Source organism: Haemorhous mexicanus, unplaced genomic scaffold (assembly GCF_027477595.1).
Source record: "Haemorhous mexicanus isolate bHaeMex1 unplaced genomic scaffold, bHaeMex1.pri scaffold_194_ctg1, whole genome shotgun sequence".
Taxonomy (NCBI): domain Eukaryota; kingdom Metazoa; phylum Chordata; class Aves; order Passeriformes; family Fringillidae; genus Haemorhous; species Haemorhous mexicanus.
In genome coordinates, this window is record NW_026776024.1 from 8106 (window position 1) to 33853 (window position 25748).

At 56.1% G+C, this 25748-nt stretch overlaps 1 protein-coding gene across 1 annotated transcript; it reads left to right on the plus strand.

Annotated features, from left to right (window-relative positions):
• Nucleotides 1-249: 249 nt before the first annotated feature.
• On the plus strand, nt 250-24508 carry SYT3 (synaptotagmin 3). Its single transcript, XM_059837649.1, has 7 exons — nt 250-403; nt 5344-5680; nt 7513-8044; nt 8961-9081; nt 11604-11775; nt 19529-19658; nt 24402-24508. The coding sequence occupies exons 1-7, from the start codon at nt 250-252 to the stop codon at nt 24468-24470; spliced, it is 1515 nt and encodes a 504-aa protein (XP_059693632.1). The 3' UTR covers nt 24471-24508.
• Nucleotides 24509-25748: the final 1240 nt, after the last annotated feature.

Genomic DNA, 25748 nt, shown 5'->3' on the forward strand with positions numbered 1-25748 from the left:
GATATCTGGGCAACACAAAAATCTCATTTTTCCACCCATTTTTTCCCGATTTCCCCTGATTTTACCCCATTTTTCAGGGCCATGTCCGGGGACTACGAGGAGGACGTTTTTCCCGTATTTTTTCCCAAATTTTCATCCGTATTTTCCCCAAATTTCCCCATTTTTTCCCCACATCTAGCAATCCCAAAATTCTCATTTTTCACCCATTTTTTCCCGATTTTGGGCGTTTTTGCCCCATTTTTCAGGGCCATGTCCGGGGACTACGAGGAGGACGTTTGCCGCAGCGCGCTGCGCCTGGTGCACGAGCTCTGCTTCGCCCCCCGCGCCCGCCCGCCCCACGCCAGGTGCCTCGAGTTCACCGACCTGCTGCGGCACCGCGGGCACCCCCGGCCGGCTGATACAGGTATGGCACACCTGGGCACACCTGGGCACGCCTGGGCACACACCTGGGGACACCTGGGCACACCTGGGGATGGGTATGGGCACACCTGCTGCGGCACCGCGGGCACCCCCGGCCCGCCGACACAGGTATGGCACACCTGGGAACACCTGGGCACACACCTGCACACACCTGGGCACACCTGGGCACAGCTGGGCACACCTGGGCACAGCTGGGGATGGGTATGGGCACACCTGCACACACCTGCTGCGGCACCGCGGGCACCCCCGGCCCGCTGATACAGGTATGGCACACCTGGGCACACCTGGGCACACACCTGGGCACAGCTGGGCACACCTGGGCACACACCTGGGCACACCTGGGCACACACCTGGGCACAGCTGGGCACACCTGGGCACACCTGGGGATGGGTATGGGCACACCTGCTGCGGCACCGCGGGCACCCCGGCCGGCCGACACAGGTATGGCACACCTGGGCACACCTGGGCACACCTGGGCACACACCTGGGCACAGCTGGGGATGGGTATGGGCACACCTGGGCACACCTGAATTTTGGGTGGATTTTGTGTTAAAAATGGAGAATTTTGGTGAATTTTGGGTGATTTGGGGTGAATTTTGGCCAATTTAGGTGAATTTTGTGTATAAAACTGGAGATTTTGGGTGGATTTTGGTGAATTTTGGTGAATTTTGTGTTAAAAATGGAGAATTTTGGTGGATTTTGGTGAATTTTGGGCAGATTTTGTGCAAAAAATGGGGATTTTTGGTGGATTTTGGTGAATTTTGGGTGATTTTGGTGAATTTTGGGGGATTTTGTATTAAAAAAATGGGGATTTTTCATGGATTTTGGGTGATTTTGAGTGGTTTCGGTGAAATTTCAGTTAATTTTGGGTGGATTTTGATGGATTTGGGGTGGATTCTTGTGGACTTTTTTAGGTTTTTTTTGTAGATTTTTCTGAATTTTGGGTTGAATTCAGGTGATTTTGGTTAATTTTGGGCAGAATTTTTGCGATTTTGGTGAATTTTGGGTGATTTTCCCCCGTTTCAGAGGTGTCGGTGTCGCTGCTCTCGGTCATCGTCACCTCCTGTGCCCTGGTCCTGCTGGGGGATCTGGGTGGATTTGGGTGGATTTGGGTCCATCCTGGCTGGATTTATTTGGAATTTTGAGTTAATTTTGGGTTGAATTTGGGCGATTTTGGTTAATTTTGGGTTAATTTTGGGTTGATTTTGGGTTGATTTTGATGGATTTGGGGTGGATTCTCCTGTAATTTTTTGTAGATTTTTTTTTGTAGATTTTTCTGAATTTTGGGTTGATTTTGGTTAATTTTGGGTTAATTTTGGATTGATTTTGGGTGATTTTTGGGTTAATTTTCAGTTAATTTTGGGTGGATTTTGATGGATTTTGGGTGGATTCTTGTGTAATTTTTTTTAGATTTTTTTGGTAGATTTTTCTGAATTTTGGGTTGATTTTGGTTAATTTTGGGTGATTTTGGGTTGATTTTGGGTGATTTTGGATTAATTTTTGGGTTAATTTTTGGTGAATTTGGATGGATTTTGGGTGAATTCTTGTGTAATTTTTGTAGATTTTTTTGTAGATTTTTCTGAATTTTGGGTTGAATTTGGGGGATTTTGGTCAATTTTGGGTTGATTTGGGGTGATTTTGGTTAATTTTGGTTCATTTTGGGTGGATTTTGATGGATTTGGGGTGGATTCTTCTGTAATATTTTGTAGATATTTTTGTAGATTTTTTTTCTGAATTTTGGGTTAATTTGGGGTGATTTTGGGTTAATTTTGGGTTGCTTTTGGGTGGATTTTGGTTAATTTTGGGTTGATTTGGGTTAATTTTGGGTTAATTTTCAGTTAATTTTGGGTGGATTTTGATGGATTTTGGGTAGATTCTTCTGTAATTTTTGTAGATTTTTTTGTAGATTTTTTTCTGAATTTTGGGTTGAATTTGGGTGATTTTGGTTAATTTAGGGTGGATTTTGGGTGATTTTGGTTAATTTTGGGTTAATTTTCAGTTGATTTTGGGGTGGATTTGGATGGATATTGGGTGGATTCTTCTGTAATTTTTTTTAGATTTTTTTGGTAGATTTTTCTGAATTTTTGGGCAGAATTTGGGCGATTTTGGTCAATTTTGGGTGATTTTCCCCCCTTTTCAGAGGTGTCGGTGTCGCTGCTCTCGGTCATCGTCACCTCCTGTGCCCTGGTCCTGCTGGGGGATCTGGGTGGATTTGGGTGGATTTGGGTCCATCCTGGCTGGATTTATTTGGAATTCTGAGTTAATTTTGGGTAGAATTTGGGCGATTTTTGGTTAATTTTGGGTTGATTTTGATGGATTTGGGGTGGATTCTTCTGTAATTTTTTGTCGATTATTTTTGTAGATTTTTCTGAATTTTGGTTGGATTTGGGGTGATTTTGATGGATTTGGGGTGGATTCTCCTGTAATTTTTTGTAGATTTTTTTTTGTAGATTTTTCTGAATTTTGGGTTGATTTTGGTTAATTTTGGGTGATTTTGGGTTGATTTTGGGTGAATTTGGGTTAATTTTCAGTTAATTTGGGGTGGATTTTGATGGATTTTGGGTAGATTCTTCTGTAATTTTTGTAGATTTTTTTGTAGATTTTTTTCTGACTTTTGGGTTGAATTTGGGTGATTTTGGTTAATTTAGGGTGGGTTTTGGGTGGATTTTGGTTAATTTTGGGTTAATTTTCAGTTGATTTTGGGTGGATTTGGATGGATTTGGGGTGGATTCTTGTGTAATCTTTTTTTAGATTTTTTTGGTAGATTTTTCTGAATTTTGGGTTGATTTTGGTTAATTTTGGGTGATTTTGGGTTAATTTTGGGTGGATTTTGGTTAATTTTGGGTTGATTTTGGGTGGATTTGGATGGATTTGGTGTGGATTCTCCTGTAATTTTTTGTAGATTATTTTTGTAGATTTTTCTGAATTTTGGGTTGATTTTGGTTAATTTTGGGTTAATTTTGGGTGGATTTTGGTTAATTTTGGGTTAATTTTGGGTTAATTTTGGGTGGATTTGGGTGGATTTTGATGGATTCTTCTGTAATTTTTTGTAGATATTTTGTAGATTTTTTTGTGAATTTTGGGGTAATTTGGGATGGATTTTGGTTAATTTTGGGTTGATTTGGGTTAATTTTGGGTAAATTTTCAGTTGATTTTGGGTGGATTTGGATGGATTTGGGGTGGATTCTTCTGTAATTTTTTGTAGATTATTTTTGTAGATTTTTCTGAATTTTGGGTTGATTTTGGTTAATTTTGGGTGATTTTGGGTTGATTTTGGGTGAATTTGGGTTAATTTTGGGTGGATTTTGATGGATTTTGGGTAGATTCTTCCGTATTTTTTGTAGATTTTTTTGTAGATTTTTTTCTGAATTTTGGGTTGAATTTGGGTGATTTTGGGTTAATTTAGGGTGGATTTTGGGTGATTTTGGTTAATTTTGGGTTAATTTTGGTTCATTTTGGGTGGATTTTGGTGGATTTTGGGTGGATTCTTCTGTAATTTTTTGTCGATTATTTTTGTAGATTTTTCTGAATTTTGGGTCGATTTTGGTTAATTTTGGGTTAATTTTGGGTTGATTTTGGGTGATTTTGGGTTGATTTTGGTTGATTTTGGGTGAATTTGGATGGATTTGGGGTGGATTCTTGTGTAATTTTTGTAGATTTTTTTTGTAGATTTTTCCGAATTTTGGGTTGATTTGGGTTAATTTTGAGTTAATTTTGGGTTGCTTTTGGGTGAATTTGGATGGATTTTGGGTAGATTCTTCTGTAATTTTTGGTAGATATTTTTGTAGATTTTTTTTTCTGAATTTTGGGTTGATTTGGGGAGATTTTGATGGATTTGGGGTGGATTCTTCTGTAATTTTTTGTCGATTATTTTTGTAGATTTTTCTGAATTTTGGGTGGATTTGGGGTGATTTTGGGTTAATTTTGGGTTGATTTGGGTTGATTTTGATGGATTTGGGGTGGATTCTCCTGTAATTTTTTGTAGATTTTTTTTTGTAGATTTTTCTGAATTTTGGGTTGATTTTGGTTAATTTTGGGTGATTTTGGGTGATTTTGGGTTAATTTTCAGTTAATTTTGGGTGGATTTTGATGGATTTTGGGTAGATTCTTCCGTATTTTTTGTAGATTTTTTTGTAGATTTTTTTCTGAATTTTGGGTTGAATTTGGGTGATTTTAGTCAATTTTGGGTGGATTTTGGGTGATTTTGGTTGATTTTGGGTTAATTTTTGGGTTAATTTTGGGTGGATTTTGATGGATTTGGGGTGGATTCTTGTGTAATTTTTGTAGATTTTTTTGGTAGATTTTTCTGAATTTTGGGTTGAATTCAGGTGATTTTGGTTAATTTTGGGTAGAATTTGGGCGATTTTGGTTAATTTTGGGTGATTTCCCCCCGTTTCAGAGGTGTCGGTGTCGCTGCTCTCGGTCATCGTCACCTTCTGTGCCCTGGTCCTGCTGGGGGATTTGGGTGGATTTGGGTGGATTTGGGTGGATTTCTGTGAATTCTGGCTGGATCTTTTTGGTTATTTTATTGATTTTTGGGTAGAATTTTGGCGATTTTGGTGAATTTTGGGTGTTTTTCCCCCCGTTTCAGAGGTGTCGGTGTCGCTGCTCTCGGTCATCGTCACCTTCTGCGGCCTGGTCCTGCTGGGGGATCTGGGTGGATTCTGGCTGGATCTTTTTGGTTATTTTATTGATTTTTGGGTAGAATTTGGGCGATTTTGGTGAATTTTGGGTGATTTCCCCCCGTTTCAGAGGTGTCGGTGTTGCTGCTCTCGGTCATTGTCACCTGGTCCTGCTGGGGGATTTGGGTGGATTTGGGTGGATTTGGGTCCATCCTGGCTGGATTTATTTGGAATTCTGAGTTAATTTTGGGTAGAATTTTTGCGATTTTGGTCAATTTTGGGTGATTTTCCCCCGTTTCAGAGGTGTCGGTGTCGCTGCTCTCGGTCATCGTCACCTTCTGCGGCCTGGTCCTGCTGGGGGTCTCGCTCTTCGTCTCCTGGAAGCTCTGCTGGGTCCCCTGGCGCCACAAGGGGGGTCCCGGGGGGGCCCCCCCCGCGCAAAGACCCCCCCCAGGCCGGGGGTGGGGGAGGGGCGCCGCCCTTCGGGGACCCCCTCCCCGACCGGGGGGACCCCGAGCCCCCCCCCGAGCGCTGCTACCTGGACATGGGGCCCTGCCCCGAATTTGGGGGGGGGTCGCGGGCCTTGGCCCCGCCCCCTCCGCCCCTCCCCCCCCTGCCCGGCTCGGGACCCCCCCAGGGTCCCCCCGAATTTGGGGGGGACGGCGGGGGGGGTGGGGGAGGGGCGGGGGGGCTGCCCAGCGTCCCCTCGCAGCAGCTCGTGGGGGGGATGGGCGGCAGGTAAGGGGGGGGGGTGGGGGACATTGGGGGGGTGGGGACATTTGAGGGGTGGGGACATTGGGGGGGTTGGGGACATTTGGGGACATTTGGGGGTGGGGACTTTGGGGACAGTTGGGACTTTTGGGGACATTGGGGACATTGGGGGGATTGGGGACATTGGGGACATTTGGGGGTGGGGACTTTTGGGGACATCGGGGACATTTGGGGGTTTGGGGACATTGGGGACATTTTGGGACATTTGGGATTTTTGGGGACATTGGTGACATTGGGGACATTGGGGACATTAGGGACATTTGGGGTTAGGGGGACGTTTGGGGACATTTGGGGACATTTAGGGGGATTTGGGGGGATTGGAGACATTTGGGACATTGGGGACATTTGGGGGGATTTGGGGACATTTGGGACATTTGGGGACATTTGGGGTTTTGGAGACAATTGGGGACATTTGGGACATTTCGGGACTTTGGGGTTATTTGGGGACATTTGGGGGGGTTGGGGACATTTGGGGACATTTGGGGGGGGAGAGGGGAAGGTGGGACAGGGAGAGGATGGAGGGGCTGGGTAAGAGGGAGTCTCTGACCCCAAAATCGCCCAAATCCCCACCCCAAAACCACCAGTAGCCCTAAATCCTGACCCCAAAACCAACACTGACCCCAAATCCTCACCCCAAAACCATCACTGACCCCAAATCCCCCACCCCAAAACCACCTCAAACCCCAAATCCTCACCCCAAAACCAACACTGACCCCAAATCCTCACCCCAAAACCAACACTGACCCCAAATCCTCACCCCAAAACCATCACTGACCCCAAATCCCCCACCCCAAACCCCCCAAATCCCCCAAATCCCCCACCCCAAAACCAACACTGACCCCAAATCCTCACCCCAAAGCCACCTCAAACCCCAAATCCTCACCCCAAAACCAACACTGACCCCAAATCCCCCATCCCAAAATCTTCTCCAACCCAAAATCCCTCACCCCAAAACCAACACTGACCCCAAATCCTCCACCCTAAATCCCCCAAATACCCAAAATCCCCCACCCCAAACCCATCTCCAACCCCGAATCCCTGACTCCAAAACAATCCTTAACCCCAAATCCCTCACCCCAAACCCATCTCTAACCCCAAACCCATCACCCCAAAACCATCTCGAACCCAAAAATCTCCAACTCAAAACCACCACTGACCCCAAATCCCTCACCCCAAAACCAACAGCGACCCCAAATCCCCCAAATCAACCCAAATCCCCAACTCCAAAACCATCCTTAACCCCAAATTCCTCACCCCAGAACCTTCTCCAACCCCAAATCCATGACCCCAAATCCCCAACCCCAAAACCAACAGTGACCCCAAATGCCCCCCAAATCCTCCCCAAATCCCCCACCCCAAAACCATCTCCAACCCCAAATCCCTGACCCCAAAACCTTCTCTAACCCCAAATCCATGACCCCAAACCCCCCAAATCCTCCCCAAATCCCCAACCCCAAAACCATCCTTATCCCAAATCCCCCATCCCAAAACCTTCTCCAACCCCAAATCCCTCACCCCAAACCCATCTCTAACCCCAAAACCTCCATCCCAAAACCATCTTTAACCCCAAATCCATGACCCCAAACCCCCAAATCCCCCAAATCCCCCACCCCAAAACCATCTCCAACCCCAAATCCATGACCCCAAACCCCCCAAATCCCCGACCCCAAACCCCCCTGACCCCCCGCTCTCCCCCCAGCTCGTCGCTGCCCCCGCTCCCCGAGGAGCCCCCTGCCCACCTGGGCCAGATCCAGCCCGAGCTCTACGGCCCCGCCGGTGACCCCGAGCCGGGCGGCGCCCGCGGTGGCCCGGCCGGGGGTGGCCCTGGCGGCGCGGCGTCCCCTCCGTGCGGCCGGCTGCAGGTGTCCCTGCGCTACTCGTACGGCTCGCAGCAGCTGCTGGTGCGCGTCCTGCGCGCCCGCGACCTGCCGGCCAAGGACTCCAACGGCTTCTCGGACCCCTACGTGAAGATCTACCTGCTGCCCGACCGCAAGAAGAAGTTCCAGACCAAGGTGCTGCGGCGGACGCTGAACCCCGAGTGGGACGAGACCTTCAGCTTCGGGGTGCCCTTCGCCGAGCTGCCGGCGCGGCGGCTGCACTTCAGCGTCTACGACTTCGACCGCTTCTCGCGGCACGACCTCATCGGGCAGGTGGTGCTGGACAACCTGCTGGAGGCGGCCGAGGCGCGGCCCGAGGTGGCCATCTGGAGGGACATCCAGGAGGGGACGGGGGTGAGTGGATGATGGAATGTGGGGAGGGCCTAAGAGACCCCAAAACTCCTAAAAAAACCCCAAAAATCCCAAAATTCATGGGGTAAATGGTGCTGGAGAACCTTCTGGAAATGGTTGTTCAAGGCCACCTGCAGGGACAGCCTGGAGGCACCTGTGGCACCTGTTCCTGTCCCTCACCCGGGCTCACCTGTCCTCACTTGTCCCTCACCTGTCCCCTCACCTGTCCCACCTGTCCCATCATCTGTCCCATCACCTGTCCCCTCACCTGTCCCTCACCTGTCCCTCACCTGTCCCTCACCTGTCCCACCTGTCCCATCATCTGTCCCATCACCTGTCCCCTCACCTGTCCCCTCACCTGTCCCTCACCTGTCCCTCACCTGTCCCACCTGTCTCGCAGGAGAAGGCCGACCTGGGCGAGGTGAATTTCTCCCTCTGTTACCTGTCCCTGTCCCTCACCTGTCCCTGTCCCTGTCCCTCACCTGTCCCTCACCTGTCCCTCACCTGTCCCTGTCCCTCACCTGTCCCTCACCTGTCCTCACTTGTCCCTCACCTGTCCCTCACCTGTCCCACCTGTCCCACCTGTCCCCTCAGCTGTCTCACCTGTCTCACCTGTCCCTGTCCCTCACCTGTCCCTCACCTGTCCCACCTGTCTCACCTGTCCCTGTCCCTCACCTGTCCCTCACCTGTCCCTCAGCTGTCTCACCTGTCTCACCTGTCCCACAGGAGAAGGCCGACCTGGGCGAGGTGAATTTCTCCCTGTGTTACCTGTCCCTGTCCCTCACCTGTCCCTCACCTGTCCCCTCACCTGTCCCACCTGTCCCACCTGTCTCACCTGTCCCTGTCCCTCACCTGTCCCCTCACCTGTCCCACCTGTCCCACCTGTCCCTGTCCCTCACCTGTCCCACCTGTCCCGCAGGAGAAGGCCGACCTGGGCGAGGTGAATTTCTCGCTCTGTTACCTGCCCACGGCCGGGCGCCTCACGGTCACCGTCATCCGCGCCTCCAACCTGCGCGCCATGGACCTCACCGGCTACTCAGGTGAGCCTCAGGTGTGTCACAGGTGTGTCACAGGTGTGTCACAGGGCCATGGACCTCACCGGCTACTCAGGTGAGCCTCAGGTGTGTCACAGGTGTGTCACAGGGCCATGGACCTCACCGGCTACTCAGGTGAGCCTCAGGTGTGTCACAGGTGTGTCACAGGTGTGTCACAGGTGTGTCACAGGGCCATGGACCTCACCGGCTACTCAGGTGAGCCTCAGGTGTGTCACAGGTGTGCTCAGGTGTGTCACAGGTGTGTCACAGGTGTGTCACAGGTGTGTCATGGATGGGTGTGTCACAGGTGTGTCACAGGTGTGTCACAGGTGTGTCACAGGTGTGTCACAGGGCCATGGACCTCACCGGCTACTCAGGTGAGCCTCAGGTGTGTCACAGGTGTGTCACAGGTGTGTCACAGGGCCATGGACCTCACCGGCTACTCAGGTGAGCCTCAGGTGTGTCACAGGTGTGTCACAGGTGTGTCACAGGTGTGTCACAGGGCCATGGACCTCACCGGCTACTCAGGTGAGCCTCAGGTGTGTCACAGGTGTGTCACAGGTGTGTCACAGGTGTGCTCAGGTGTGTCACAGGTGTGCCACAGGTGTGCTCAGGTGTGTCACAGGTGTGTCACAGGTGTGTCACAGGGCCATGGACCTCACCGGCTACTCAGGTGAGCCTCAGGTGTGTCACAGGTGTGTCACAGGTGTGTCACAGAGTGTGTCACAGGTGTGTCACAGGGCCATGGACCTCAGCGGCTACTCAGGTGAGCCTCAGGTGTGTCACAGGTGTGTCACAGGTGTGTCACAGGTGTGTCACAGGGCCATGGACCTCACCGGCTACTCAGGTGAGCCTCAGGTGTGCTCAGGTGTGTCACAGGTGTGTCACAGGTGTGTCACAGGGCCATGGACCTCAGCGGCTACTCAGGTGAGCCTCAGGTGTGCCACAGGTGTGTCACAGGTGTGTCACAGGTGTGTCACAGGGCCATGGACCTCACCGGCTACTCAGGTGAGCCTCAGGTGTGTCACAGGTGTGTCACAGGTGTGTCACAGGTGTGCTCAGGTGTGTCACAGGGCCATGGACCTCACCGGCTACTCAGGTGAGCCTCAGGTGTGCTCAGGTGTGTCACAGGTGTGTCACAGGTGTGTCACAGGTGCGCCTCAGGTGTGTCACAGGTGTGTCACAGGTGTGTCACAGGTGTGTCACAGGGCCATGGACCTCAGCGGCTACTCAGGTGAGCCTCAGGTGTGTCACAGGTGTGTCACAGGTGTGTCACAGGGCCATGGACCTCAGCGGCTACTCAGGTGAGCCTCAGGTGTTGCACAGGTGTGTCATGGACAGGTGTAGGGACTGATGTGTCAGAGGTGTGTCACAGGTGTGCTCAGGTGTGTCACAGGTGTGGGGACTGATGTGTCAGAGATGTGTCACAGGTGTACCCAGGTGTACCCAGGTGTGTCACAGGTGTGTCATGGGTGGGGATGACCGGGGCAGGTGTGGGGCAGGTGTGTCACAAGCATGCTCAGGTGTGCACAGGTGTGTCACAGGCATGCTCAGGTGTGCTCAGGTGTGTCACAGGTGTGCTCAGACATGCCCAGGTGTGTCACAGGTGTGTCATGGGAGGGGATGACCGGGCCAGGTGTGGGGCAGGTGTGTCACAAGTGTACCCAGGTGTGTCACAGGTGTGACAGGCCAGGTGTGGGGCAGGTGTGTCGCAGGTGTGCCCAGGTGTGCCCAGGTGTGTCATGGGAGGGGATGGCCGGGCCAGGTGTGGGGCAGGTGTGTCACAAGCATGCTCAGGTGTGCTCAGGTGTGCCCAGGTGTGCCCAGGTGTGTCATGGGTGGGGATAGCTGGGCCAGGTGTGGGGCAGGTGTGTCACAGGTGTACCCAGGTGTGCCCAGGTGTGTCATGGGAGGGGATGGCTGGGGCAGGTGTGGGACAGACATGCTCAGGTGTGTCACAGGTGTGTCATAGGAGGGGATGACCGGGCCAGGTGTGTCACAGGTGTGCCCAGGTGTACCCAGGTGTGTCACAGGTATGTCATGGGTGGGGATGACCGGGCCAGGTGTGGGGCAGGTGTGTCACAGGTGTGCCCAGGTGTGCCCAGGTGTGTCATGGGTGGGGATGACCGGGCCAGGTGTGGGGCAGGTGTGCCCAGGTGTGTCACAGGTATGTCATGGGTGGGGATGACCGGGCCAGGTGTGTCACAGGTGTGTCATGGGAGGGGATGACCAGGCCAGGTGTGGGGCAGGTGTGTCACAGGTGTGCCCAGGTGTGCCCAGGTGTGCCCAGGTGTGTCACGGGAGGGGCTGACCGGGCCAGGTGTGTCACAGGTGTGTCACAGGTGTGTCACAGGTGTGTCACAGGTGTGCCCAGGTGTGTCACGGGAGGGGCTGACCGGGGCAGGTGTGTCACAGGTGTGTCCAGGTGTGCCCAGGTGTGCCCAGGTGTGTCACGGGAGGGGCTGACCGGGCCAGGTGTGAGCCCCGTGTGCCGCTCCGGCCTCCCACGAGCCCTGTGGCCCCCGCAGACCCCTACGTGAAGGCCTCGCTGATGGCCGAGGGCCGGCGGCTGAAGAAGCGCAAGACGTCCATCAAGAAGAACACGCTGAACCCCAACTACAACGAGGCGCTCGTCTTCGACGTCCCCCACGAGAGCGTGCACCACGTCAGCCTCACCATCGCCGTCGTCGACTACGACTGGTGCGCACCGGGAGGGGCCTGCCGAGGTTTGGGGGTGGTTTGGGGACGTTTTGGGGCCGTTTTGGGGGATTTTGGGGCGTTTGGGGTCATCCCAGAGCAATGGGACGCTCGATGGTGGATGTCAGCCATGAGAACATCAATGTCGTCATCGTTGGGTTGGACTGGTTTGTACTGGGAGGGTTTTAGGGAGTCTTAGGAGGGAATTCTGGGTCTTTGAGGGGTTCTGGAGAGGTTTTGGGGCCATTTTGGGGGATTTTGGGGCATTTGGGTTCATCCCAGAGCAATGGGACGCTCGATGGTGGACGTCCATCATGAGAACGTCAACGTCGTCATCGTTGGGTTGGACTGGTTTGTACTGGGAGGGTTTTAGGAGGTCCTGAGGAGGTCCTGAAGGGATTTTGGGGGAGATTTAGAGGGGATTTGGGGTGATTTTGGGGGGTTTTGGGGCATTTGGGGCCATCCCAGAGCAATGGGACGCTCGATGGTGGACCTCCATCTTGAGAACGTCAACGTCGTCATCGTTGTTGGGTTGGACTGGTTTGTACTGGGAGGAACTGGGGAGTCTTAGGAGGGAATTCTGGGGTCTTTGAGGGATTTTGGAGGAGATTTGGGGCCATTTTGGGGGATTTTGGGGAGTTTGGGGTCATCCCAGAGCAATGGGACGCTCCTTGGTGGACGTCGTCCATGAGAACGTCAACGTCGTCATCATCGTTGTTGGGTTGGACTGGTTTGTACTGGGAGGGTTTTAGGGAGTCTTAGGAGGGAATTCTGGGGTCTTTGAGGGGTTCTGGAGAGGTTTTGGGGCCATTTTGGGGGATTTTGGGGCATTTGGGTTCATCCCAGAGCAATGGGACGCTCGATGGTGGACGTCCATCATGAGAACGTCAACGTCGTCATCGTTGGGTTGGACTGGTTTGTACTGGGAGGGTTTTAGGAGGTCCTGGGGGGTTCTGAAGGGATTTTGGGGGGATTTGGGGTGATTTTGGGGGGTTTTGGGGCATTTGGGGCCATCCCAGAGTAATGGGATGCGCCTTGGTTGACATCCTCCATGAGAAAGTCAACGTCGTCATTGTTGGGTTGGACTGGTTTGTACTGGGAGGACCTGGGGAGTCTGAGGAGGGAATTCTGGGGTCTTTGAGGGGTTCTGGAGAGGTTTTGGTGTGATTTTGGGGGATTTTGGGGCGTTTGGGGCCATCCCAGAGCAATGGGACGCGCCTTGGTGGACGTCCATCATGAGAACGTCAACGTCGTCATCGTTGTTGGGTTGGACTGGTTTGTACTGGGAGGGGTTTAGGGGGTCCTGGGTGGTTCTGAAGGGATTTTGGGGGTGGTTTGGGAGGTTTTGGGGGATTTTGGGGCATTTGGGTTCATCCCAGAGCAATGGGACGCTCCTTGGTGGACGTCCATCATGAGAACGTCAACGTCGTCATCGTTGGGTTGGACTGGTTTGTACTGGGAGGGGTTTAGGAGGTCCTGAGGGGTCCTGAAGGGATTTTGGGGGGATTTAGAGGGGATTTGGGGTGATTTTGGGGGTTTTGGGGCGTTTGGGACCATCCCAGAGCAATGGGACGCTCGATGGTGGACGTCCATCATGAGAACGTCAACGTCGTCATCGTTGGGTTGGTCTGGTTTGTACTGGGAGGGTTTTAGGGGGCCCTGGGGGATCCTGAAGGGATTTTGGGGAGATTTGGGGTGATTTTTGGGGGTTTTGGGGAGTTTGGGGCCATCCCAGAGCAAGGGGACGCTCCTTGGTGGACGTCCGTCATGAAAACGTCAACGTCGTCATCGTTGTTGGGTTGGACTGGTTTGTACTGGGAGGAACTGGGGAGTCTTAGGAGGGAATTCTGGGGTCTTTGAGGGGTTCTGGAGGGGATTTGGGGTGATTTTGGGGGGTTTTGGGGCATTTGGGGCCATCCCAGAGCAATGGGATGCGCCTTGGTGGACGTCCATCATGAGAACGTCAACGTCGTCATCGTTGGGTTGGTCTGGTTTGTACTGGGAGGGGTTTAGGGGGTCCTGGGGGGTTCTGAAAGGATTTTGGGGGGATTTGGGGGGATTTGGGGGATTTTGGGGCATTTGGAGCCATCCCAGAGCAATGGGACCCTCGATGGTGGACGTCCATCATGAGAACGTCAACGTCGTCATCGTTGGGTTGGACTGGTTTGTACTGGGAGGACCTGGGGAGTCTTAGGAGGGAATTCTGCGGTCTTTGAGGGGTTCTGGAGAGGTTTTGGGGCCATTTTGGGGGTTTTGGGGCATTTGGGGCCATCCCAGAGCAATGGGACGCTCCTTGGTGGACGTCCATCATGAGAACGTCAACGTCATCATCATCGTTGTTGGGTTGGACTGGTTTGTACTGGGAGGGGTTTAGGGAGTCCTGGGTGGTCCTGAAGGGATTTTGGGGGGATTTAGAGGGGATTTGGGGGGATTTTGGGGGATTTTGGGGCGTTTGGGGCCATCCCAGAGCAATGGGACGCTCCTTGGTGGACGTTGTCGATGAGAACGTCAACGTTGTCATTGTTGTTGGGTTGGACTGGTTTGTACTGGGAGGGGTTTAGGGGGTCCTGAGGAGGTCTTGAAGGGATTTTGGAGGAGATTTGGGGCGATTTTGGGGGATTTTGGGGAGTTTGGGGCCATCCCAGAGCAATGGGACGCTCGATGGTGGACGTCACCCATGAGAACGTCAACGTCGTCATCGTTGTTGGGTTGGACTGGTTTGTACTGGGAGGAACTGGGGAGTCTTAGGAAGGAATTCTGGGGCCTTTGAGGGGTTCTGGAGGGGATTTGGGGCCATTTTGGGGGATTTTGGGGCATTTGGGGCCATCCCAGAGCAATGGGACGCTCGATGGTGGACGTCCATCATGAGAACGTCAACGTCGTCATCGTTGGGTTGGACTGGTTTGTACTGGGAGGGTTTTAGGAGGTCCTGGGTGGTCCTGAAGATATTTGGGGGGGATTTTGGGTCATTTTGGGGTATTTGAGGTCGTTTTGGCGGATTTTGTGTCATTTTGGGGCATTTTTGGGGATTTTGGGGGTCCCTCCAAAGTGGGGATTCTTTGGGGTGATTTTGGGGGGATTTTGGGGTCTCCTCGGGTTTTTTGGGGGGTCCCTCTCGGGGTTTTGGGGTCCCCCTGACCCCCCAAAATCAGTCTCGAGGAGGTGACGGGGCTGTTGTGGGTGGATCAGATTTGGGGTTATTTTGAGGGATTTTGGGGTCGTTTTGGGGGATTTTGGGGTCCTTTCAAACCGGGGATTTTGGGGGGTATTTTTGGGGTGATTTTGGGGTTTTTGGGGTCCCCCTGACCCCTGTGACCCCCCGACAGCATCGGGCACAACGAGGTGATCGGGCCGTGCCAGGTGGGCAGTGATGGCGACTTTTGGGGAATTTTTGGGGTCGTTTTGAGAGATTTTGGGGTCCCTCCAAAGTGGGGATTTTTGGGGGGTATTTTTGGGGTGATTTTGGGGTTTTTTGGGGTCCCCCTGACCCCTGTGACCCCCCGACAGCATCGGGCACAACGAGGTGATCGGGCTGTGCCAGGTGGGCAGGGAGACCAACGGGGCTGGATTTGGGGTCGTTTTGGGGATTTTTGGGGTCATTTTGGGGGATTTTGGGGTCCTGAAGAATGAGCGATTTTGGGGGGGATTTTTGGGGTGCTTTTGGGGTTTTTGGCGTCCCCCTGACCCCTGTGACCCCCCGACAGCATCGGGCACAACGAGGTGATCGGGCTGTGCCAGGTGGGCAGTGATGGCGACTTTTGGGGAATTTTTGGGGTCGTTTTGGGGGATTTTGGGGTCCCTCCAAAGTGGGGATTTTTGGGGGGTATTTTTGGGGCGATTTTGGGGTTTTTGGGGTGCCCCTGACCCCTCTGACCCCCCGACAGCATTGGGCACAACGAGGTGATCGAGCCATGCCAGGTGGGAAGTGATGGCGACTTTTGAGGGATTTTGGGGTCATTTTGGGGGATTTTGGGGTCCCTCCAAAGTGGGGATTTTTGGGGGGTATTTTTGGGGTGATTTTGGGGTTTTTGGGGTCCCCCTGACCCCTGTGACCCCCCGAAAGCATCGGGCACAACGAGGTGATCGGGCTGTGCCAGGTGGGCAGTGATGGCGACTTTTGGGGAATTTTTGGGGTCGTTTTGGGGGATTTTGGGGTCCCTTCAAACCGGGGATTTTTGGGGGGTATTTTTGGGGTCATTTTGGGGTTTTTTGGGGTCCCCCTGACCCCCCGACAGCATCGGGCACAACGAGGTGATTGGGCTGTGCCAGGTGGGCAGGGAGACCAACGGGGCTGGATTTGGGGTCGTTTTGGGGATTTTTGGGGTCATTTTGGGGGATTTTGGGGTCCTTTCAAACCGGGGATTTTTGGGGGCATTTTTGGGGTGATTTTGGGGTTTTTGGGGTCCCCCTGACCCCTGTGACCCCCCGACAGCATCGGGCACAACGAGGTGATCGGGCCGTGCCAGGTGGGCAGTGATGGCGACTTTTGGGGAATTTTTGGGGTCGTTTTGAGAGATTTTGGGGTCCCTCCAAAGTGGGGATTTTTGGGGGGTATTTTTGGGGTGATTTTGGGGTTTTTTGGGGTCCCCCTGACCCCTGTGACCCCCCGACAGCATCGGGCACAACGAGGTGATCGGGCTGTGCCAGGTGGGCAGGGAGACCAACGGGGCTGGATTTGGGGTCGTTTTGGGGATTTTTGGGGTCATTTTGGGGGATTTTGGGGTCCTGAAGAATGAGCGATTTTGGGGGGGATTTTTGGGGTGCTTTTGGGGTTTTTGGCGTCCCCCTGACCCCTGTGACCCCCCGACAGCATCGGGCACAACGAGGTGATCGGGCTGTGCCAGGTGGGCAGTGATGGCGACTTTTGGGGAATTTTTGGGGTCGTTTTGGGGGATTTTGGGGTCCCTCCAAAGTGGGGATTTTTGGGGGGTATTTTTGGGGCGATTTTGGGGTTTTTGGGGTGCCCCTGACCCCTCTGACCCCCCGACAGCATTGGGCACAACGAGGTGATCGAGCCATGCCAGGTGGGAAGTGATGGCGACTTTTGAGGGATTTTGGGGTCATTTTGGGGGATTTTGGGGTCCCTCCAAAGTGGGGATTTTTGGGGGGTATTTTTGGGGTGATTTTGGGGTTTTTGGGGTCCCCCTGACCCCTGTGACCCCCCGAAAGCATCGGGCACAACGAGGTGATCGGGCTGTGCCAGGTGGGCAGTGATGGCGACTTTTGGGGAATTTTTGGGGTCGTTTTGGGGGATTTTGGGGTCCCTTCAAACCGGGGATTTTTGGGGGGTATTTTTGGGGTCATTTTGGGGTTTTTTGGGGTCCCCCTGACCCCCCGACAGCATCGGGCACAACGAGGTGATTGGGCTGTGCCAGGTGGGCAGGGAGACCAACGGGGCTGGATTTGGGGTCGTTTTGGGGATTTTTGGGGTCATTTTGGGGGATTTTGGGGTCCTTTCAAACCGGGGATTTTTGGGGGCATTTTTGGGGTGATTTTGGGGTTTTTGGGGTCCCCCTGACCCCTCTGACCCCCCGACAGCATCGGGCACAACGAGGTGATCGAGCTGTGCCACGTGGGCAGCGATGGCGACTTTTGGGGAATTTTTGGGGTCATTTTGGGGGATTTTGGGGTCTCTCCAAAGTGGGGATTTTTGGGGGATATTTTTGGGGTGATTTTGGGGTTTTTGGGGTTCCCCTGACCCCTGTGACCCCCCGACAGCATCGGGCACAACGAGGTGATCAGGCTGTGCCAGGTGGGCAGTGATGGCGACTTTTGGGGAATTTTTGGGGTCGTTTTGAGAGATTTTGGGGTCCCTCCAAACCGGGGATTTTTGGGGGGTATTTTTGGGGTGATTTTGGGGTTTTTGGGGTCCCCCTGACCCCTGTGACCCCCCGACAGCATCGGGCACAACGAGGTGATCGGGCTGTGCCAGGTGGGCAGTGATGGCGACTTTTGGGGAATTTTTGGGGTCGATTTGGGGGATTTTGGGGTCCCTTCAAACCGGGGATTTTTGGGGGGTATTTTGGGGGTGATTTTGGGGTTTTTTGGGGTCCCCCTGACCCCTCGATAGCATCGGGCACAACGAGGTGATTGAGCTGTGCCAGGTGGGCAGTGATGGCGACTTTTGGGGGATTTTTGGGGTCAATTTGGGGGATTTTGGGGTCCCTTCAAACCGGGGATTTTTGGGGGGTATTTTTGGGGTGATTTTGGGGTTTTTTGGGGTCCCCCTGACCCCTGTGACCCCCCGACAGCATCGGGCACAACGAGGTGATCGGGCTGTGCCAGGTGGGCAGGGAGACCAACGGGGCTGGATTTGGGGTCGTTTTGGGGATTTTTGGGGTCATTTTGGGGTATTTTTGGGGTCCTGAAGAATGAGCGATTTTGGGGGGGATTTTTGGCGTGATTTCGGGGTTTTTGAGGTTCCCCTGATCCCTCTGACCCCCTGATAACATCGGGCACAACGAGGTGATCGGGCTGTGCCAGGTGGGCAGTGATGGCGACTTTTGAGGAATTTTTGGGGTCATTTTGGGGGATTTTGGGGTCGTTTTGGGGGATTTTGGGGTCCTTTCAAACCGGGGATTTTTGGGGGTATTTTTGGGGTGATTTTGGGGTTTTTGGGGTCCCCCTGACCCCTGTGACCCCCCGACAGTATCGGGCACAACGAGGTGATTGGGCTGTGCCGCGTGGGCAGCGATGGCGACTTTTGAGGGATTTTGGGGTCGATTTGGGGGATTTTGGGGTCCTTTCAAACCGGGGATTTTTGGGGGGTATTTTTGGGGTGATTTTGGGGTTTTTGGGGTCCCCCTGACCCCCCGACAGCATCGGGCACAACGAGGTGATCGGGCTGTGCCAGGTGGGCAGTGATGGCGACTTTTGGGGAATTTTTGGGGTCGTTTTGAGAGATTTTGGGGTCCCTCCAAAGTGGGGATTTTTGGGGGTATTTTTGGGGTGATTTTGGGTTTTTTGGGGGTCCCCTGACCCCTCTGACCCCCCGACAGCATCGGGCACAACGAGGTGATTGAGCCGTGCCGCGTGGGCAGTGATGGCGACTTTTGGGGAATTTTTGGGGTCATTTTGGGGATTTTGGGGTCATTTTGGGGGATTTTGGGGTCCTTTCAAACCGGGGATTTTTTGGGGGCATTTTTGGGGTGATTTTGGGGTTTTTGGGGTCCCCCTGACCCCTGTGACCCCCCGACAGCATCGGGGACAACGAGGTGATCGAGCCGTGCCAGGTGGGCAGTGATGGCGACTTTTGGGGAATTTTTGGGGTCATTTTGAGAGATTTTGGGGTCCCTCCAAAGTGGGGATTTTTTGGGGGGTATTTTGGGGGTGATTTTGGGGATTTTTGGGGTCCCCCTGACCCCTGTGACCCCCCGACAGCATCGGGCACAGCGAGGTGATCGGGCTGTGCCAGGTGGGCAGGGAGACCAACGGGGCTGGATTTGGGGTCGTTTTGGGGATTTTTGGGGTCATTTTGGGGTATTTTGGTGTTCTGAAGAATGAGCAATTTTGGGGGAGATTTTTGGGGTGATTTTGGGGTTTTTGGGGTTCCCCTGACCCCTGTGACCCCTCCGACAGCATCGGGCACAACGAGGTGATCGGGCTGTGCCACGTGGGCAGTGATGGCGACTTTTGAGGGATTTTGGGGTCGTTTTGAGAGATTTTGGGGTCCCTCCAAAGTGGGGATTTTTGGGGGTATTTTTGGGGTGATTTTGGGGTTTTTGGGGTCCTCCTGACCCCTCTGACCCCTCGATAGCATCGGGCACAACGAGGTGATCGGGCTGTGCCGCGTGGGCAGCGACGCCGACGGCCCCGGCCGCGAGCACTGGGCGCAGATGTTGGCCAACCCCCGCAAGCCCATCGAGCACTGGCACACCCTGGTGGAGGTCAGGACCCCCCCAAAACCCCCCGGGACCCCCCAGGACCCCCCCGGACCCCCCCGGGACCCCCCCAGGACCCCCAGGATCCTATAGGGACCCCATAGGGACCCCCAGACCCCATAGGGACCCCCAATTCCATCCAGCACTGGCACACCCTGGTGGAGGTCAGGACCCCCCCAAGGCGTCCAGGGGACCCCAAAACCCCCCGGGACCCCCCTGAACCCCCCTGGGACCCTCCCCCAGAACCCCCAGAACCCCCCAGGACCCCCCTGGGACCCCCCCGAGACCCCTCAAAACCCCCCCAGGACCCCCCAGAACCCTCCGGGATGCCCCAGGACCCCCCAGACCCTCCCAGGACCCCCCGGGACCCCCCTGGGACCCCCCCCGAGACTCCTCAAAACCCCCTGAGACCCCCCCGGGACTCCCCAAACACCGTGAGACCCCCCCAAAACCCCCGAGACCCCCCAAAACCCCCCGGGACCCCCAGAACCCCCCAAAACCCCCCGGAACCCCCCAAAACCTCCTCGGGACCCCCCAAAACCCCCTCGGGACCCCCCAGGACCCCCCGAGACCCCTCAAAACCCCCCGAGACCCCCCAGAATCCCCTTGGACCCCTCGGGACCCCCCAAAACCCTCCGGGACCCCCCAAAACCCCCCTAGGACCCCCCGAGACCCCGAGACCCCCCCCCGAGACCCCTTAGGACCCCCCCAGGACCCCCCCGAGACCCCTTTGGTCCCACTGTCCGTCTGTCCCCGTGTCCATCCCCCCGAGACCTCCCAGGACCCCCCGGGACCCCCCAGAACCCCCTTGGACCCCTCGGGACCCCCCAAAACCCTCCGGGACCCCCCAAAACCCCCCCAGGGATCTCCCGAGACCCCGAGACCCCCCCCGAGGCCCCTTAGGACCCCCGCGGGACCCCCCGGGACCCCCCAGAACCCCTCTGGTCCCATTGGGGACCCCGGCAGCCGAAGGGGCCCTCGGGATCCCTGACAGCGTCCGTCCGTCTGTCCCCGTGTCCGTCTGTCTGTCCCTGTGTCCGTCTGTCCTGTCCCTATGTCCGTCTGTCCCTCTGTCCGTCTGTCTGTCCCTCTGTCCGTCTGTCCCTCTGTCCGTCTGTCCTGTCCCTGTGTCCGTCCGTCTGTCCCTCTGTCCGTCTGTCCTGTCCCTGTGTCCGTCTATCTGTCCCTCTGTCCGTCTGTCCCTGTGTCTGTCTGTCCCTGTGTCCGTCCGTCTGTCCCTGTGTCCGTCTGTCCTGTCCCTCTGTCCGTCTGTCTGTCCCTCTGTCCGTCTGTCCCTGTGTCCGTCTGTCCTGTCCCTGTGTCCGTCCGTCTGTCCCTGTGTCCGTCTGTCCTGTCCCTATGTCCGTCTGTCCTGTCCCTCTGTCCGTCTGTCCTGTCCCTCTGTCCGTCTGTCCCTGTGTCCGTCCGTCTGTCCCTATGTCCGTCTGTCCCTGTGTCCGTCTGTCCTGTCCCTCTGTCCGTCTGTCCCTGTGTCCGTCCGTCTGTCCCTGTGTCCGTCTGTCTGTCCCTGTGTCCGTCCGTCTGTCCCTGTGTCCGTCTGTCTGTCCCTGTGTCCGTCCGTCTGTCCCTGTGTCCGTCTGTCCTGTCCCTCTGTCCGTCTGTCCCTGTGTCCGTCTGTCCTGTCCCTGTGTCCATCTGTCTGTCCCTCTGTCCGTCTGTCCCTGTGTCCGTCTGTCCTGTCCCCGTGTCCGTCTGTCCCTGTGTCCGTCTGTCCTGTCCCTGTGTCCGTCTGTCTGTCCCTCTGTCTGTCTGTCCCTGTGACCGTCCGTCTGTCCCTCTGTCCGTCCGTCTGTCCCTGTGTCTGTCCGTCTGTCCCTCTGTCCGTCTGTCCCTGTGTCCGTCCGTCTGTCCCTGTGTCCGTCTGTCCTGTCCCTCTGTCCGTCTGTCCCTCTGTCCGTCTGTCCTGTCCCTGTGTCCATCTGTCTGTCCCTGTGTCCGTCTGTCCTGTCCCTGTGTCCGTCTGTCCTGTCCCTCTGTCCGTCTGTCCCTGTGTCCGTCCGTCTGTCCCTGTGTCCGTCTGTCCCTGTGTCCGTCTGTCCTGTCCCTGTGTCCGTCTGTCCCTGTGTCCGTCTGTCCTGTCCCTGTGTCCGTCTGTCTGTCCCTGTGTCCGTCTGTCCTGTCCCTGTGTCCGTCTGTCTGTCCCTCTGTCTGTCTGTCCCTGTGTCCGTCCGTCTGTCCCTCTGTCCGTCCGTCTGTCCCTCTGTCTGTCCGTCTGTCCCTCTGTCCGTCTGTCCCTCTGTCCGTCTGTCCTGTCCCTCTGTCCGTCTGTCTGTCCCTCTGTCCATCTGTCCTGTCCCCGTGTCCGTCCGTCTGTCCCTGTGTCCGTCCGTCTGTCCCTATGTCCGTCTGTCCTGTCCCTCTGTCCGTCCGTCTGTCCCTATGTCCGTCTGTCCTGTCCCTCTGTCCGTCCGTCTGTCCCTGTGTCCGTCTGTCCTGTCCCTCTGTCCGTCTGTCCTGTCCCTGTGTCCGTCTGTCCCTGTGTCCGTCCGTCTGTCCCTCTGTCCGTCTGTCCTGTCCCTGTGTCCGTCTGTCCTGTCCTGTGTCCGTCTGTCCCTGTGTCCGTCTGTCTGGGTCTCTGTCCGTCTGTCCTGTCCCTCTGTCCGTCTGTCCTGTCCCTGTGTCCGTCTGTCTGTCCCTCTGTCCGTCTTTCTGTCCCTCTGTCCGTCCGTCTGTCCCTCTCTCTGTCCCTGTGTCCCTCTGTCTGTCCCCTGTCCCCATTTCTGTCCCTGTGTCCGTCTGTCCCTCTGTCTGTCCCCTGTCCCCATCCTTGTCCCTCTGTCCCTGTGTCCATCCCTGTGTCCGTCTGTCCCTCGGCCCCTCCCTGTCCCCGTGTCCGCCTGTCCGTCTGTCCCCGTGTCCATCCCCGTGTCCCTTTGTCCATCCCTGTCCCCCTGTCCGTCTGTCCCCGTGTCCCCCTGTCCCTCTGTCCGTCTGTCCCCGTGTCCATCTGTGCCCGTGTCCGTCCGTCCGTCCCTGTCCGTTCCTCTGTCCCCGTGTCTGTCCGTCTGTCCGTCTGTCCCTCCCTGTCCCCGTGTCCCTCTGTCCCCGTGTCCGTCTGTCCGTCCCCGTGCCCCTCTGTCCATCTGTCCCTCTGTCTGTCCCCGTGTCCCGGTGTCCGTCTGTCCGTCTGTCCATCTGTCCCTTCCTGTCCCCGTGTCCCTCTGCCGTCTGTCCCCGTGTCCCCCTGTCTGTCCCCGTGTCCGTCTGTCCGTCTGTCCCCGTGTCCCGGTCTCCATCTGTCCCTCTGTCGCTCTGTCCCTCCCTGTTCCGGTGTCCCTGTCCGTCTGTCCCTCTGTCGCTCTGTCCCTCTGTCCCCCTGTCTGTCCCTGTGTCCATCCCCGTGTCCCCCTGTCCGTCTGTCGCCGGTGTTCCCCTGTCTGTCCCCGTGTCCATCTGTCTGTCCCTGTGTCCATCCCCATGTCCCTGTCCGTCTGTCCCGGTGTCCCTCTGTCCGTCTGTCCCTCCCTGTCCCTCTGTCCCTCTGTCCGTCTGTCCCCGTGTCCCCCTGTCTGTCACTGTGTCCATCCCCGTGTCCCCCTGTCCGTCTGTCGCCGGTGTCCTCCTGTCTGTCCCCGTGTCCCCCTGTCTGTCCCGGTGTCCCTCTGTCCGTCTGTCCCGGTGTCCGTCTGTCCCCGTGTCCCGGTGTCCGTCTGTCCGTCTGTCCCGGTGTCCCGGTCTCCATCTGTCCCTCTGTCGCTCTGTCCCTCCCTGTCCCTCCCTGTCCCTGTGTCCATCCCCTTGTCCCCGTGTCTGTCCCCGTGTCCCCCTGTCCGTCTGTCCCCGGTGTCCCTCTGTCCCTCCCTGTCCCTCCCTGTCCCTCTGTCCCTCCCGGTGTCCCGGTCTCCATCTGTCCCTCTGTCCCTCTGTCCCTCTGTCCCTCCCTGTCCCTGTGTCCATCCCCGTGTCCCCCCTGTCCGTCTGTCCCCGTGTCCCCCTGTCTGTCCCGGTGTCCCTCTGTCCGTCTGTCCCTCTGTCCCTCCCTGTCCGTCTGTCCCCGTGTCCCTGTCCGTCTGTCCCCCTGTCTGTCCCTGTGTCCATCCCCGTGTCCCCTTGTCCGTCTGTCCCCGTGTCCCCCTGTCTGTCCCTGTGTCCATCCCCGTGTCCCCTTGTCCGTCTGTCCCCGTGTCCCCCTGTCTGTCCCTGTGTCCATCCCCGTGTCCCCTTGTCCGTCTGTCCCCGTGTCCCCCTGTCTGTCCCGGTGTCCCCCCGTCCGTCTGTCCCCCTGTCCGTCTGTCCCCGTGTCCGTCTGTCCCCGTGTCCCCCTGTCTGTCACTGTGTCCATCCCCGTGTCCCTGTGTCCGTCTGTCGCCGGTGTCCTCCTGTCTGTCCCCGTGTCCCCCTGTCTGTCCCGGTGTCCGTCTGTCCGTCTGTCCCGGTGTCCCGGTCTCCATCTGTCCCTCTGTCGCTCTGTCCCTCCCTGTCCCTCCCTGTCCCTCTGTCCCTCCCTGTTCCGGTGTCCCTGTCCGTCTGTCCCTCTGTCGCTCTGTCCCCCTGTCCCCCTGTCTGTCCCTGTGTCCATCCCCATGTCCCTGTCCATCTGTCCCTCTGTCCCTCTGTCCCTCTGTCCCTCTGTCCCTCCCTGTCCCTGTGTCCATCCCCGTGTCCCCGTGTCCCTGTCCTTCTGTCCCCGTGTCCCCCTATCTGTCCCCGTGTCCCCCTGTCTGTCCCGGTGTCCCCCTGTCCGTCTGTCCCCGGTGTCCCCGTGTCCGTCTGTCCGTCTGTCCCCAGGAGAAGGCTCTGACCAAGGCGGCCCCGCGGGACAAAGCGGCCCCGGGAGAGGCCCTGGGCCCGCCCTGAGCGGTGAGCGCCCAACTGGGACAAACTGGGACGGACTGGGATGGACTGGGAGGGACTGGGAGGGGACTGGGAGGGACTGGGAGGGGACTGGGACGGACTGGGATGGACTGGGATGGACTGGGGGGGAACTGGGAGGGACTGGGGGAAACTGGGAGGGACTGGGATGGACTGGGAGGGACTGGGGGGAACTGGGGGGAACTGGGAGGGACTGGGATGGACTGGGAGGAAACTGGGACAAACTGGGATGGACTGGGGGGAACTGGGAGGGACTGGGATGGACTGGGAGGGACTGGGAGGGACTGGGAGGGGACTGGGAGGGACTGGGAATGGACTGGGAGGGACTGGGAATGGACTGGGATGGACTGGGATGGACTGAGAAGGAACTGGGATGGACTGGGATGGACTGGGATGGACTGGGATGGACTGGGAGGGACTGGGAGGGACTGGGAATGGACTGGGAATGGACTGGGATGGACTGGGATGGACTGGGAATGGACTGGGAGGGACTGGGATGGACTGGGAGGGAACTGGGAGGGACTGGGAGGGAACTGGGATGGACTGGGAATGGACTGGGATGGACTGGGAGGGACTGGGATGGACTGGGATGGACTGGGATGGACTGGGGGAAACTGGGGGGGACTGGGAGGGAACTGGGATGGACTGGGATGGACTGGGAGGGACTGGGATGGACTGGGAGGGACTGGGGGGGACTGGGAGGGACTGGGATGTACTGGGAATGGACTGGGATGGACTGGGATGGACTGGGATGGACTGGGAGGGACTGGGGGGACTGGGAGGGACTGGGGGGAACTGGGAATGGACTGGGAATGGACTGGGAGGGAACTGGGAATGGACTGGGATGGACTGGGATGGACTGGGATGGACTGGGAATGGACTGGGAGGGACTGGGGGTGACTGGGGGGGAACTGGGAGGGACTGGGAGGGACTGGGATGGACTGGGAGGGAACTGGTAATTCACATTTTCATACTGGGAGGCACTGGGGCCATACTGGGATGATACTGGTCCATACTGGGAGTTCCCAATTCCATACTGGTCCATACTGGTCTATACTGGTCCATACTGGTCTGTACCAGTCCATACTGGCCCATACTGGTCCAAACTGGGAATTCCTGTTTCCCTGAAGGTCCATACTGGGAGTTCCCATTTCCATACTGGTCCACACTGGTTTATACTGGTGTATACTCTTCCATACTGGTCCATACTGGTCCATACCAGTCCATACTGGTCCTTACCAGTCCATACTGGTTTATAGTGGA